The sequence below is a fragment of the Seriola aureovittata genome, chromosome 13 (assembly GCF_021018895.1).
Source record: "Seriola aureovittata isolate HTS-2021-v1 ecotype China chromosome 13, ASM2101889v1, whole genome shotgun sequence".
Classification (NCBI taxonomy): domain Eukaryota; kingdom Metazoa; phylum Chordata; class Actinopteri; order Carangiformes; family Carangidae; genus Seriola; species Seriola aureovittata.
This window is the reverse complement of record NC_079376.1, coordinates 22,188,412-22,204,577: the sequence shown is the minus strand read 5'-3', so window position 1 is coordinate 22,204,577 and position 16,166 is coordinate 22,188,412. Positions and strand designations below refer to the sequence as shown.

At 40.7% G+C, this 16,166-nt stretch overlaps 1 protein-coding gene across 1 annotated transcript in view; it reads right to left on the bottom strand.

Annotated features, from left to right (window-relative positions):
* The window catches only part of babam2 (BRISC and BRCA1 A complex member 2), a 76,012-nt gene that overhangs the window by 47,330 nt on the left and 12,516 nt on the right, over positions 1-16,166 (bottom strand). The window contains exons 5-6 of the mRNA XM_056393760.1: positions 8,286-8,480; positions 6,793-6,867 (exon numbers count right to left, since the gene is read on the bottom strand). Coding sequence (XP_056249735.1) covers positions 6,793-6,867; positions 8,286-8,480 — 270 coding nt within the window. The remainder of the gene's footprint in view (positions 1-6,792; positions 6,868-8,285; positions 8,481-16,166) is intronic.

Here is a 16,166-nt window from a genome sequence, read left to right as displayed (position 1 = left end):
TGGTGGAGGTGTATAACTGCAATGCTATAATTCTAGTTTCTACAAAAACAATCTAGGTGATCACCTTAGGTCAATTTCAGACAGGTACCGAGCAAGTAGCTCTTCAGCTGTTGAGTGTACATGACATGGGGCGGCTGGGGCGCAGGAGATAGAACGGGTCGTCCACTAATTTAAAGGTCGGTTGTCCGATCCCCGGCTCCTCCAGGCCGCATGTCGAAGTATCCTTGGGCAAGATACTGAATCCCACATGATGGCTGTTCCATCAGTGTATGAATGTGAGTGAATGGGTAAATGTGGCCAGTACTGTAAAGAACTTTGAGTGGTCAGTATGACTAGAAAAGTGCTATATAAGTGCAAGTCCAAATCCACAGACAGCCAGAGGGCAGAGTAGCTGGATTATCCCAATTAAACTATTAATTACATCATATCGAATGTACAGGCTCTGAGTCTTGTGATAATGCTTGGTGAAACCTTGTTTTGGTTAACACATAAATAGAACACATATACAGGAATGTAGTTCAATTTAAAGAAATTGTTCACAACTTAAATTGTAATCAGAAAATACAGTACACATTTTGCTAAAATTGATGCTTTTAAAATTAAGCACTCTGATAAAAGTCCTACGTGTAACCACTGTTGAATTATAAGGCACAAAAAGTCTGCTTGTCGCCATGACAGCAGTGAGGACTCTTATACCAAAAGTCCAGTGCATAGACGATGATTAAAATGAGAAAAGTCAAGACCCCTTTACTTTAAATATCTAATTATGATCAACCAAAAAGGGAATTGCGTATGTTATATTTTGTTTTCCAATTTAACTATGATTTGTGTGTTCAGTTTTTATTTGAAATTTCTCATTTAGCGCCATTTGGGTATGCAACATTTGCCTACAGCTAATTTAAGAGTTGATATTTGGAAGAAAGAATTAAAAAAAGAGGGCAGGAAATGAAAAGGAGGTACAGAAATAATCGAGTCACTGACGCTGGAACCACAAATGAAGAGACAGGACGGAAGCCCAAGGCTCTGCTTCACCCTGACCCTCCACTGTCAGCTGCTGCCTGTGGAGCTTCGAAGGTTAAAATATGTGTGTGTGTGTGTGTGTGTGTGTGTGTGTGTGTGTGTGTGTGTGTGTGTGTGTGTGTGTGTGTGTGTGTGTGAGTGAGAGAGAGAGAGAGAGAGAGAGAGAGAGAGAGAGAGAGAGAGAGAGAGAGAGAGAGAGAGAGCGAGAGCGAGAGAGAGAGTGAGAGAAATAATAAATAATTAGAGTAAAACTAATTAGATGTAAGTGCTCTTGTTGAAGCATGCACCGCTTGAGCAGACGAACTGAAGGTACTGTTATGCCCGGGGCTCAATGCAGCCCTCCCTCAGGTCAGGTTTGCAGGAAGCAAAGTTGACTTGGGGGAGTGAGATGCCAGTGTCTGGCCATTGAAGAAGCTTTGGATAAAAAAAAGGAAAAAAATGTACAAATATAAATATGGCTTTATAGGAGTAGTTTGTTAATTTGGGAAATATGCTTATTTGATTTCCAGCAGAGTTGAAAAGATTTGGTATCACTCTCATATCTACAGTATCTGTCAAATATAAGGCTCAGCAAGCAGCTGGCTAGCTTAGCTTTGCACAAAGACTGGAAACAGCGGGAAACAGTGATCGTGGCTCTGTTTGAAGGTAACAGAATCTGCTTTACAGCACCCATAAATCTTTATATCTCGTAAGTCTAATCTGTAAAGATGCTCAAGTGTGAAAACTACAACCTCCAACAGGACTCAGGGCGGACGACCGGTTAGTTTGAGAGGAGTACGAGGGGAAGAGGGGGGAGAGAGACCAGGAAGAGCTGTATATACTGTTGTATTATCATTAGTAGAATTGTTTATTATCGTATGATTTAATTGTTGTATTCACGCTCTGTCAGACTGGTTCTTTTAAGGTTATTGTTATTTACAATAACAGCAGCAACACTGGCAATGCCAATTAATATTAACAATAATAATAATGATAGACACTAATAATATGCCTTGTGACGACAAAGATGGGAAGGGAAATACTGCAGACTAACATGAAGCATCACCTTCCAGTAAAACACGCAGAACGCAAGAGCATACAGTCTCAAAAACCAGCAATTAGACCGATCCGCTGGGACGAGCAGCGGGGCTATCAGGGAAACCTTCAGCAACAAACAGGACAGTAAGTGCTTTTTACAGCTTTCACACACATCAGCAGCTGTAAACATTTCACGTGGGGTTTATAAGGATTTATTCTGACAAAACTGAAGGTTATTGTTTATTGTTGTATGATTTATTTAGTTAAATACACATCTGTTTGCAGATATACAATTCTTCAGTTTCCAGGTTTTGAATTCATTAATTGGGGATTTTAACGCTCAACTGAAATTGTTATATTTTGTGTTTTAAAATGATCAACATCATAATCAAGATAATTTCTTCCCATATTGCCTCAATCATATTATGTGCATAAAATTACACTTAATAGACAACACTTAATTCAAGTGGCAGTGATTCTTAGCAGCATATGTGGCTCCATCAATTATCACCTACAACAGTACAGAACATAACAGAACAGAGTTAGGTCACCTGAAACATCCTATTGGATCAATGGCAGCTGCTTGAGGACCCCAAATATACACACAGACACACACACACACACACACACACACACACACACACACACACACACACACACACACACACACACACACACACACACACACACACACACACACACACACACACACACACACACACACACAGACACACACACAGAAATCGCTTTGGAGCTGGTGACATGGGTCAGTGCTTGTGGGGAAAACAAAGCTCAAGTGAAGCGAGAGCAGAGGGCTCAGTCACGAACGTGGCGTCACTCCGTGCTGATCAGTGTAGACATTTAGAGGCAAGCCGCCGCTGCACATATATGCACTCCGCAGAGCAAACGACAGCCACAAAAAGGACAGTATTAAAAGAGAAGGTGATGGTTGTAATTAATGGAAAAAGGTCAAATGAAGTAAGATATATAATTAAAGTTTTATTCCATTCTAAATTTTGACCTGAATATTAAACATGTTTATGTCTCTTCCTACCTTCCAGATTAAATGAGTTAACTAGAACATAACAACGGAGTCAGGTTTTACTGCAGCCATAAGACCTTACTGATATGTGTTATAGTGGGAGGTCAAGGGCCAGCGCTAAATGAGAGGTTGTAAGTAAAAGCAACTTCAAACTGGTGACAACCCAGAGGTCAAGGCACAATCAAAGGATGAGACACTAAAACGGTGCCCAAGAGAACTACATGCCCTTTAAAGGGGAAGAAAACTGCCAACATCCATCTGTGTGCATTTCACTATCTTCCCTTCATCTCCGCTCTCTGCTCTCCGCTCTTTCATTTTGACTATGACTGCCCCCCTTTTAAAATAAATAAATAAATAAACAGACCAGCATTCCTCCCCCCTCCCCGAGGCTGGGCAGTCCATGCAGGAAGGTAAACATGTCCACTGTGGTGAGCTCAGACCACGCGGATGCTTCGCTCCAGGTAACAGTCGTCCTCCACGGCTCTGCGCCCACCAGCAACATCTCGGCGTTCACTAGCGGTGAAGAGTAGCCTATGTCTGAACAAATTTCCGCTTCAGTGCCAAACCCTCCCTCCTCAAGCAAGGACATCCGTGGATTTGATGGGAGGTTGATTCAAATGGAGGTCAACAGTTTGACCTCTACCCACAGTACCTGGCTGATGGCTTACACTCTGTCTGCAGAGTATCATCTTTTTGATTTTTGAAGTGTTTTTTTTTTTTTGTAAAGAAGGATGGCTCTTAAAATGGCTGGAATGCATGTTGAAGGCTTAGTGGGTGTTCAGACCAAAAACAGCCCTGTGTTAAAATAATACAAGGGGGCTGGCGTTGGTGGGGGCATGTTGCTTCAGGTGTCAGTGAGATGATGTATGATTGAAGAGGTTCAGTTTAACTAACAGATACAAGACTCTGAACCCTTGTCAGACAGCGCAACACTATACACTGGTTAACGATACTACAGTTTATCTAATTATAAACACAAAAGGACACATTCATGGGAAATGAAAAGATGGTATAATAATACAAATACAAAAGACAAAACAAGGCGCCACGACCGGTAGAAAGAGAGAGCGGGACCAGCAGCTAAGAGCAGGTGGAGATGGTGTTGATATGGATGTTTAGTTTATTTCAGTTTCATTTAGACCAAAACTCCCTGTCCACAATTCATGTGTGTTACAGTTCAGTTATCAGTGTTCAGTTATTGTGTTACTTAATAGTTTTTTAAGCCTATTCCTCTCCAGACATGTTTTCAAATACGTTAAAAATCCTCTGCTATGATTAATATTTTGATTACCATGATTTTCCACATAAAAAGTGAAAAAAATAAAAAATAAAAAATAAAAAACTAGGGCTGGAAGCTCATCTACTCTTACTTCCTCACTGAGAAATTCTGGACCCACCACCACTGCTTACACCAGGTGGACAGGTGAAAGAGCAGAGAGCATCAAGATGGTTAGAGGAGGCTCACATGTTTGAGCCTCAGTCAGACCCAGACTCAGATCAGGAGTCTGTGGAGACCAGAACCAGAGACTAGAAGATGGATCAGAGCGGTTAGCATAGTTAGCATCTTTTATGTGTTTATCCTGTTTGTTAGCTTGTAACTGACAGTGGCTGACACAGTGTTAGTGGTTGTGCTGATGTAAACTGTGGCTCTCTGTACTGACAAAGTTTCCGGTTTATTTAGCCCCGCCCCCTGTCCCTGCAAGTTGACAGGATTGGTTCCTGGCTGTCTGAATCTGTCTTTATGAGACTGTAATTGGTTCACTGCAGTTCCAGGTGGAAATACTTAGTCGTGGTGTTGACAGCTTATTTCGCACATGATATGTCTTGTATTATATAAAAAACACCATATGGATGTTAAAAGGGTTAAAAACTTCATATTTCCTGTCTTTGGTACAACCTCTATTGTTGCTCTTTAAATCCCATTTGTACTATGTTTAGGCCTGGTCTTCAGAAGCAGAGATATTTCCCAACAGAAGAAACGGTTGCAAATTGTGTGATTTAAGTAAATCCTCCCACCCTTAACATGTCTCCTCCTATTATTTGCATGGTCCTCCCTTAAATGCATGAGCAGCTAGGAGAAAGACACACCTTGCGAACACTTGTGCATAGGTGACAGCTGAAAAAGCTGCAGCAAATCTGGCCCTGTGTGGCCGATATTTTCATGTTCACATATCATCTTCAGTTTAATAGACTTTTGCTTTTCAATGTTCCTTCACAGTGAATATATATATAGGGTATATCTGCCTGCTCAGTCAGGAAGTACTGTAGGAGTGAATTAACTGCACTTCAGCTGCTCTACAACAGCACATCTATGGAATTACTTGCAGTGAAGAAATGCACAAAACCGCTTGACTTGAAGCAGCATTCAAACCGACAGAACTAATTGCACGACAACTGTCAAACTGAAAATCCAGGTCATCGGTTTGGCGTACAGTACATTTGTGTTCTTAGAGTCCAGCCTATGTGCTGCATAATCCCATTCCTCTGTAATGCGTAGGTGGACAAGGTGTGGGCTGATGTTCATTACTTTTTTCTCTCTGCAAGTCAATACTCTTCCTTAGTCTTCAAGTGCTCCCATGGTGATACTATGTATACCCTAGCTGCCAAATACAGCATAATACTGTGAGCGTATGTGTGCGTGTGCGTGTGCATGTGTGTGTACATGTGAAGCAGAGAACATGATATGATTGGGGTGACAGGAATGTACATTCACATCCAAGATTTCGTCTCTAATAACATCACTAAATATTACAGAGTTCTTCTTAGACCACCACCCACTGGTTAAAGGTGTCAGTGTGTCTGCCTTGCTTTTGAAAACATTTGCATAGAAACCTCCAGCGAGTGACAGCATGCTTGTTTGAAAAAATGTCACCAGCAGTGCTCCCCTCAGGGCTGAGTCTCCGAACTTTCCTACCTCAAGAAATACACAGCAGGTAAAAAATAAAAAATAAAATTTGATCATGACCAGCCACAATTCGGGGCTGCTTTGACTTTGGATGAGTCGACTCAAAGCCAGCAGAGAGGGACTAGTGTCAGTGCTCCAGGTCTGAGAGACATGGGGACAAAGGCTGATGTGAGGCTGATGATGGCTGCTGTTTCCCTTATGTTTACCATCATTTCCCTTCACAAACAGAGGCTAGCCCTGAAAATGCCAGAGAGCCAGGGCCTCCAGCGTGCAGTCAAAGATGGGGGGGGGGGGACTCGAAATAAAGAGAGGGGCAATGGCAATCACTGATGAAAGAGAACGAGAGAGAGATAGAGAGAGAGAGAGAGAGAGAGAGAGAGAGAGAGAGAGAGAGAGAGAGAGAGAGAGAGAGAGTGTTCGGGCTAAGCTGCCTCCAGACACCACGCGGCTCAGAGCAGATCGAGAGTGACGGCTTGCTGATTAGTCAACTCACAGCCCCCAAGACCGGAGTCTGCACACATGTGCGCGCACGCACATGCACGCACACACATGCACGCGCGTGCACACACACACACGCACACACACACACACACACACACACACACACACTGCTGTTCATTTAAATAAACCCTACTGTTATCATTGCACACATACGAAACACATGGACACACATGCATATAAACAAATGGACACTCATGATATCTCATGATATCTGAAGGAGGCGCCTAATGACAATGTGTGGACATAATGTGAAGAAGGTGTGTACCATGAGTATGAGTAAAAATGTGTATGGGTCTGGTATGGTTACCTTGAGGAGGTAGACGGGGATGTTGCTGAAGTCCACAGGGAGTTTAAGAAGGAAACGGGCTGAAAACTCTCCTGTCTGCAGAACAAGAGGCAGAGGTAAAGTTTACCATACACAGGTTGTATAATTTCAAAATATAAAAAAATAAATAAATTAAAATCATGAATGCATGAAATGTTTAAAAATGTGTCTTAAATTATTATCACCAGCAATAAGGCTGAGTTTAACACCAACACCAAACAACAGTTTTTTGTTGCCCAAGTTTGGGGAATATAAGTGCGATTCTTTTCTTATTTAATAAACTATGCAGGATTGTTCAATACATCCGTGCAGTAACTAAAATATATCTAAAGAAAATACATGTTCTTAAGTTAGAAAAGTTTCTGGATTTAGATAAAGGAAGAAGAAAATAGTAAGTATAGCCCACACATATGACCACACGTCTGCTGCAAACGTTTCACACATTTCCATGGTCTATCACACAGACACATTTCAGACAGCACCCCTGCCCATACCCAACAAATGCAATAACATTTCCAGCAGAAACGTTTTTGAAGATAATATCATAACTTTCCTTGAACCACAGTAAGAGTTCATCTTCACAGTGACTTCTTGTTGCTCAAAACCAAACTTTACAACAGCTAACACCAACTTTATCAGCCAGATCTTAGGAAATGTTGCCCCTTATTATCTGTATTATCTGTAAAAGCTGTTGCGTTGTTTTGCAGGGCGGAGATCTTAGGAAAAATGCAGTTGGTGAACTTTATTTCTTTTTTAAACAGGAGACGTTGCAGTTTTACAGCTCAGCTATCGGGACGCTCCTCTGTCATTTTAAAGCTCCTAATTACTTAAAATAGCTAAAATAGCCTGGAATGCTTAATGTGCCACTGTGACATATTAATAAAAAATGCAATGCTAGTTATGCCATTACTTTAGCTAACTATCACTGTCATTACGGTTCATGATTCATTAGCAAAATACCTTTTGTATCAACATATTAGTGTTCAAATACACATGATCTGACATAATGCAAACTCTGTATTTTGAAGCTCTGGACAGTTATAACAATTCAATATAACAGAGAACTGTTTTCTTGAATAATGTAAATTTATGATGAATGATTTTCCAAGATTGACTTTAAACGTGCAACCTGTCGTGTAGGAATAAAACTGGGTTATGTACTGTTCGTGGGATAGTGTCATTGTGTGCCCTTCACACACGCATACAGACGCACAGATGACAACATGACGGCACAATGATGCGAAATTCATGTACGATGGGGCAGAGCTCTGACTGGTCAAATCCAACCGGGTGAAGTCAAGCCTTGCTCATATCATTCCATCACATCTTTCTCTTTAATAATCAAATGTATTTATATTTTCAACTCAAATCATAGGAATAACATGTGAACAGGGGGAAATTTTCCTTCAGGTATTTTTTTTTAATACCATCACGTGACTCTTGGTTTGGTCAAATGTAGGACATCAGGTCCTTACCCAGCTGTTCTTGCGTCCGGCATAAATCTCCATGTTGCGGCCGTAGTTGGGATCCTCCAGCAGGCTGTCATACTCAAAGAGGAGCCTGGAGCTCTCGCGCAGACGCTGGCACTGGTAGTGGTGGTACTGCTGGATAAGCTCCTTCACCAGCTGGAGCAAACATTCAGGATTCCCTGCATCCCACTGGACCAAGTGCTGAGGAAGGCACCGGAGAAGAAGCATAAGACAGACATTTGTCTTTTATTTTCAAAGGGTCAACATGTTAACGTGTAAAACCAATATACCATTATTATGTTTACAATAAGCAAATGCATCGGGAGGATTAAAAGTCTCATTTGGCATCTACTCCACTGTCTGTTGGCCAGATCTGAAAAGAAATCCTTGATCTTAGACACACAGAAAGATCAATATAATATTAAAAACAAAGAGTGCTGTGCTTTGAGCACAAACTGAATAAAGATTTCAAGATTTCAAACTTCTTCTAATGGCACCATCCTGACAGACACACTGGGGTTGATAGTTTTTTGTTGTTGTAGATGACTACCCATTGTCTTGAGCAGGGTCTTGTTCGTTTCCAGTATTAATGAAAGGTACACAGCAGTCAAATATGCAGTTTGACTCCACTGACATACAAGAGATGATCAATCTGAACAACTTATTAAGATACATCGGGAAATTAATAAGCAGCAGTAGAACAGTGGATAGGACACTGTGCTATTACCATTACCATTAAACATAATAGAGGAGAAAAAGAAGAAAGATTCTCAGCAATAGCCCAATCCTGACAAATGGTACTTCCCATTACCAGATCAGGAGGAAAGGGTTGTGCTAAAGGATGTCCTGTTGCCACAGAGTGATTTAAGTTGAAATGGAAAAGTACTGAACCTGACCTCTTCTATCTGAAACTCCTCTGGCCTCTGCTAACACACTGATTGTTAGCTAAAGATTTTTGATAAGTGCACACGCACACACACACACAAGTTGTTTTATATCATTTTATCATGGTGCTGAAATTTGAAAAAGCTGACACCCACTTCTGTATTTGCTAGAATAACAATTACAACCATGTCAACTTGAAGCATTTCAGCTGATTTATTAGTGTACCTTGCATATCTAAATGGTCCAGAGCGCATACTGACTCTCCCTTTCACCGATTCAAGCCATCGCAAACAACACTGCAACAACCTCTCACAAGAGAGAGCAGATGCAACAAGACGTGACCAGACGTGACCTCTGGTGATTTAGTTCTACCAAACTGAAGTTTTTCCTCCTGTCCACTGATGCATGAGGAATAAAATGCTTATAATTAACGCAGACAGCACTGTGCGAAAATGCACAGGATATTACGGGAAACATGTCTTGGTCTAATAAAGATAATAAATGGAGGGCTGAGCTCTTGAGAATGAATATTGCGAGAGTAAGACCAAAGCAAAGAAAACAAACATAAAACTGGCTTAATGAGTTTACTGCACTGTTTGGACTTTGGAAAGACTCTTGCTTGTAAATCTATATAGGCTAAAAGGAGATTTATGCGCCCTTAAGGAAACAGCACTTTGAGGAGTTGGCATTTGTCATTTCTAGTTTTCACATCATCACCAACTTTTCACATCAAAGTGGTATGATTCATTCATATGAAGTCATTTTGTTCATAAAGGTAAGATTAAATGTGCAACTGGGTAAACTTTTTTTCTCCCCTTTTTCCCCCGTGAGAGATTTAAATGAAGATGACGAAGATGATGACAACAATATCTGAGATAAAATGGCTCAAAAGGGGCTTAGCTTTCTTTTGGGTATGACACAGGCCCCTGTGCAGCCCTTTAGCTCTGAATAGTGAAAGTGAATCTTTTCCCCATCTCATTCTGAAAGTGAAATACTCCTGGAAGACTCAAACTGTGAGTAGACAAACAACAAGCTGTGCAACCTGATGACATAACTGCCATGCCAAAGTAAATGTGTAACTACAGTTCATCATTGTTTCTCCCTGCCATGCTGCAGCACTAAAACCAATTAAATGCAGGTCACCCTAAATGAAGAGAAAATCAGAATAGAGAGCCATTCTAATGTGTACTGAGTGGGTGGGAGGATTAATAGAGGCTGGAAATACTGTAATTATTAATACCCATCACATTGAGGTGTCAAAAGCAGGATGTCTTTGACTTGCGTTAGCTTGCCCCCCCCCCCCCGACTGCAAGTCTGTCAGTGTGTCTATCTGTCTGTGTCTGTGGCAACCCATATCAGCCCAATGGAGAAAGCTTCCATTGTTTTAGAGCAACCCACATCCCCCCTTGCCATAGAAGAAACGAGGGGGGGTGGGGGGTGGGGTGGCAAGGACAGGCTAAACAGAGACAGTGACCTCATCGTCCTGATCCACCAGTGGTTACCAGCAATGCCGGGATTCCCGAAACGAGGGGGCGATGCAAACAAGGATGGGCATTGTCCAAAGGAGGCAGTCAGGGCAGTGCCCCAGGGCAGGAGTGAGCTGAAACTGAGGAGAGACTGAGAAAGTGCTGTGTCAGGACTGTGACACAGAATATCAGTGAAGCTCTGCTGAGGACAAGGAGAGGCAGGGAGGAGGGATCAGAGGTGGGACAGGAGGAAGAAAAAAAATATGTAGAGCTCAGGCAAGTAAGGCAGTGCCAAAGAAAACAGCACTGAGACTCTGCAGTTCTGCCTTCATTTGTGGGTAATAATGAAATGGTAAAGTACTTTAATAAAATAACTGAAGTGAGCTGCAGTACAAACTCTTTTGTGTTCCCTAAGACGACTGAAAAAGCACAGAAACCAGACAGATTCCTGTGTGTTAGGACAGGAGTGAACGAGAAACACTCCCTCAGTAATTACAGATGTCCTCAAGCTCAGTACTTAACCTCAGCTGCCTCCAGTGGAGCTCTTCACCAGCCAATGACAGAGGAGCTGAGCTTCTACTGGGCGTCTCCCAGGTGAAGCAGGGTGTTTCTGGAAAAGAGCTAGATTGACTTCTCCCAGTATAAATAAAGAGTAGTGTATGTATTTTAAGAAGGCAAAGGGAAGTGACCACGCTGCGACTTCCTAATTAGCACTACACACAAAGTACAGCTGAGGCTGATGGGACTGTCATTAGTTTTGCAGGTATTCGGTCATAAATTTCAGGCTGGACCACAGTGGTTGGCTGACGGACCAACCGACCAACAGCGCCTTCCCCTAGGACCGTGCTGTTAGCATGTTACAGCCAATAACAAGACACCACACTGGTTCATCTTGCATTGTACTGAATGTTCTGACTTTGAGTTAACAAAGTAGTGCTCGAATGCTGCTGCAGTAAAGCATTGGTCGAACATTGAGGGAGAGAGAGTGAAAAGCACTGAGCCAAAAAAGCAATGTCCATGTGTTGCAATGTGTGTGTGTCTGTGCGTTTGTGTGTAGACATGTGAGTGTGTACAGACTCTTCACTGAATTGATTTTATACGCTCTGCTGAAGGCTGTGTGTGCCAAAACAAATCTATGTGTTTTTGTCATGAATAGGATAAGCCCTGCGGAAAATGTACAGATTTGATACATAAAAAAAAAACAAAATATAGTTGCAATCGAGGCTATTTGAGAGCTGAGATTAAACATTTGATGAAATGAAATGAACAAATAAAGCCATCTACATGCCCTCTAGATCATTCTGTATGGAGGGAACATCTTTCTTAGGGCTTTATCTACAGGGGGTAGATATCATAGCTCTCAACAATACTCAGTGGTTCAATCTGGACCTTATAATCCAATTATTTTGTCAAAACACACTGGCTAAACCTGTGTCAAATGATTAAGCCTAAACTTGGCTTATGATAAAACCTGTCACCTCTAATAAATAAACCACTGATACATTCCTTTTTTTGAGAAGAGGACGTATTTATAAGGGAAGCAATTTATAATCGTATTACCTTAAGATATTAGGATTTGATTCAATATCAGTGTTAAAAACTGCACATTAAAAATATATTGGATTAGCATTAGGATTTAGCATTTTGGGTATACATGTAGCAGTGTGCCCAAGTCAGTGTGAACAGTCGAAATAACACACTTGGTAGACATAAATATTAAAGAACACACTGCCTTTTAAAATCTAAGGAAAAAAAAAAAGCTTGCTCTTTCTACCTATTGATTCATTTACTCAAATTACACATTTTCCAATTAGACAGGCAGAATGGCAGTGTGTGGTTCTGAGATTGAAAAAATTAAGAAAATGATCTGTTCTTCGAAGATAATTAGGAAAATTAGTTCACTTAGAAACATGTAAAGGCAAATGAACTACAGGGAAAGTTTCCAAATTATGTAAAACAAGTCAAATTAAACATATTAAAAATTTCAAAAACAAGCAGCTGTTTAGCTAACTAGGCTCTTTCAATTAGATCTACTAACAGTTATTAACAGGATTAAGAGTCTACAGTCATTCTTGGGGTCCGTGAGGCTGCAATTAGGCTCAGCCGTGCTTTAAGCTAAATGCTAATGTCGGTATGCTGACATGATCACAATGATAATGCTAACAGGCTGATGTTTAGCAGGTAAAGCGTTTACCGTATTCACCATCGTAGGTTGGTATGTTAACATGCTAACATTTGGTAATTAGCACCAAGTACAGCGAAGGCTGATGGGAATGTCATTATTTTTTGCAGGTATTTGGTCATACATCAAAAATATTGGACATACAGAAATGTTGACTTGACGATGGTGCTAGATTAAAAGACTGAGGATTACCAATGTCTGTAGGCTTCATACTGTGAGGAATATGAATGTTGAATGAATGAACAAAATGTCACAGCAACTCATCTAGTGGTTGTTGAGATATTTCAGTCTGGACTAAAGTGCTGGATGGGGTGACCAACATAAAGACAACAGTAGCTAATAGCTAATATAACCAACCAGGTAGTATTGGACGAATAAAAGGAAACATCCATAAAGACATTTTAGCTTCACAGTTATTCCTGTAAGATACAATTTCAATGAGTCTAACGTATTGTACATTTGTTGAGGATAAGGGAAGAACTCAACAGACACAGTGTTTTCCTTTAAGAACAAAATGTACACCTAAATTGGGCATCTTTGCACTGAATAGACCCAAGTTGACAGAATTATGTCTTCCTGTGCCATCCGTCTGTACCATCTTCGATCCAATATTTATCTTAGGCCAATGAGAGAGGGACTGGCATCTGAAAATGCAAGATAATTATATAGGCCAAGAGAAGATATTTGTTTTTACGTCTTAAATGTGATTTTTATAGATGCTGGCAACCTGATCCAATAAATCGCTGTAGACTTGAAAGTGTGAGGCATTAAAAAACTCCCAAGTATTAAATTAATCTCTGTTAGTCTCTAATTCAAGTGTGGGCTCACACCCTGTTTCGCCCCCGGAGAGTGCCAAGTCTAAGATCATGCTAAATTGCTCTTGTCATGTGTTTAAGACACTTGGCATTCTCAGCCCAGTGTTTTTTCACTGTGATCCGTGTGGTTTGTGTCCAACGCAGTGCAACTTGTTGTCAGAAATAGCACTTTTCTGACAACTTTTCATGAGGTTCAGTTACTGCTTTAGCGCAGCACCAATCCACTGCGAGAGCTGATACCATTGTCCCATCTTAGTCTTGGCGCTTGTGTCTCTTGTTTTCTCCCATCCCTCAGCTGGTGTTAAGGAATTGCTAAGCCCCTTTCCACCAGCCATCTCTGGTAGCAAAACAATAGCCTGCCCACTAAAAGCATTCCCAGACCTGTCAGTGAGCACTGCCAATAATAAACTCTAATAAAAGCTGGAACACATTATTCCCTAAAGCAGGAAGGAAGCGGGAGCAACAGTTGGTACACTATGCCCAGGTTGACATAATTTTGCTTTATGGGCCACCTGAGGTCCATTGTTAGAACAGCAACAGGGAATGAGCTGGAGCAGCAGATAGGAAATGCTCACCAATACTTTGCATTCAGGATTACCAGGAGGTAATGTGAAGCTGGGAATGATTGCTTTTCTTAGATAGGAAAATGCTTAGTTTGGATTTACAATTCATTTTCTTAATGGGAGTTACCTGTTATCTAAATTACAAAGAATGTCTCTGTCTCTGAATAGTCTTAATTTTCTTTTTTTTTTTTTTAAAGTTGAAAAATACTCAGTTCTTACTGTAGCAGGACAAATTACTGCCCAATTAAGAGGTCACATATTTTAAATTTTTTCCTATGATTTATTTGAAGTGTTGATCCACATGAAGATATATTTGTGGTTTTAAGAACCAAAAACCATCTCAGTTTAATTTTTTTTCATTTCCTCTCTCAGGCTTCTCTCTGGAGCTCTAGCAACAACAGGTCAGTGAGCCAATCAGAAGAGAGGAGGCTCTGAGCCTCTCTTCTGATTAGCTGACTGTTTTCTGAGTAATGGAATAAAAATATAGCAGATTTCAGGTAAATACTTAGAGAAACAAAATCCTGCAAGATTGGGAGGTGGGTCCAGGTGGGTGGGGCTTAGGGCATGTCTGACAGTGGTGACTGCTTTGTTGTGACATCACAAAGTTACAGCAGTCCTGACGGCTTGATTTATGGTTCAGTTTTTGAATACAGGCTTTGTGCATTTCTCTGTGGACTGAGCGCTTTGGTACTTTCACAGTATTAATATAAAAAACTAGACCTGCTTTATAATCAAACAACACATGGACATCTATGTTTATACTATATGGGACCTTTAAGGAATGAAAGCATTAAAGGACAAGGCTGGTGTTACTCTATATTTTTCTTATCATCAACCAAATCAATGAAAAAACAAAGGTTATGTAGGAAGTCCAACTGTGTGATCATTGGGTTTTTCATAGTTTTTGGACAATGGAGCTCTGTTGCTTAAATATAGAATATCACCACTTATTCTTTAAAGCTTACGACTTCTACGTTCCAGATTCTTCATGAAACGCTCACAAAATACAAATGTTGTATCATGCAAAAAGAAAACACTGCACTCAATTAAAGGGGGGAAATAACAGTAGTGCACTGGTGAGTGCATCACATTCAAAATCATCCCTTTTACCCACCAAGACCAACATAACTGAGTTTAAGTATGGGTCTCTCGGATGATATGTGTGTATTCAGTGTTCCTTCTACACCACAAAAATATAATATGGGGTTCATCAAGAATGAAAATCTTTGCACATATGTAAATATGCATGTGTATACTGGAACAGGGTAATTCCCAAAATGCATCTAGGTTTAGAAAAGCCGGATTGTCATTAAGATGATATATAGCAACGTGTATCATAACCACCCAAGCATAGGTAAAGTGGACTAATGAGATAGCTGAACCAACCAGCAGAAGCTATTTCTTTCCATTACTGAAAATGTGTTCATTTTAACTTATTCATGCTAAATCTACAACTTGCTCAGTTAATTGACACAAATGCAGAGAACTGTGCTGATGAATAGCTGCCCAGGTAGTGGAAAAAAACCACAAACAACAAATAAAAACAGTGGAAGAAAGACAACGTCTGGAATTCCCAGAGTAACTAGATGGATCCTGCTTTTGCATAATACAGCCAAGAACTGCAGGACGGATAAGTGGAAACATGTTGATGTTGTATCTACAGAGTCCATCAAGACTAACCTCAGGTCTCGGGCACATACACACACAGACTGAGAAAGATGCAAAACACTGGGGAACTCCCAAAACGTTGAGTGCCTGCATGCATCACTGGACAAGTCTAGACCAGACAAATGATACATTACACACAAAGAAGGGGACGGAGGGGCTGGCAAAGAGTAGTATTAGGTTAGTAAAAAGAGATGTGCAATTAGAGATAGCTGTTCTTATGTGCTGCACACTTCTTCCCAACTCATGGTAGAAGGTAAAGTGTATTTCACCTTCTTTAGCCTACAGTATATGTTGACTACATATAAGTC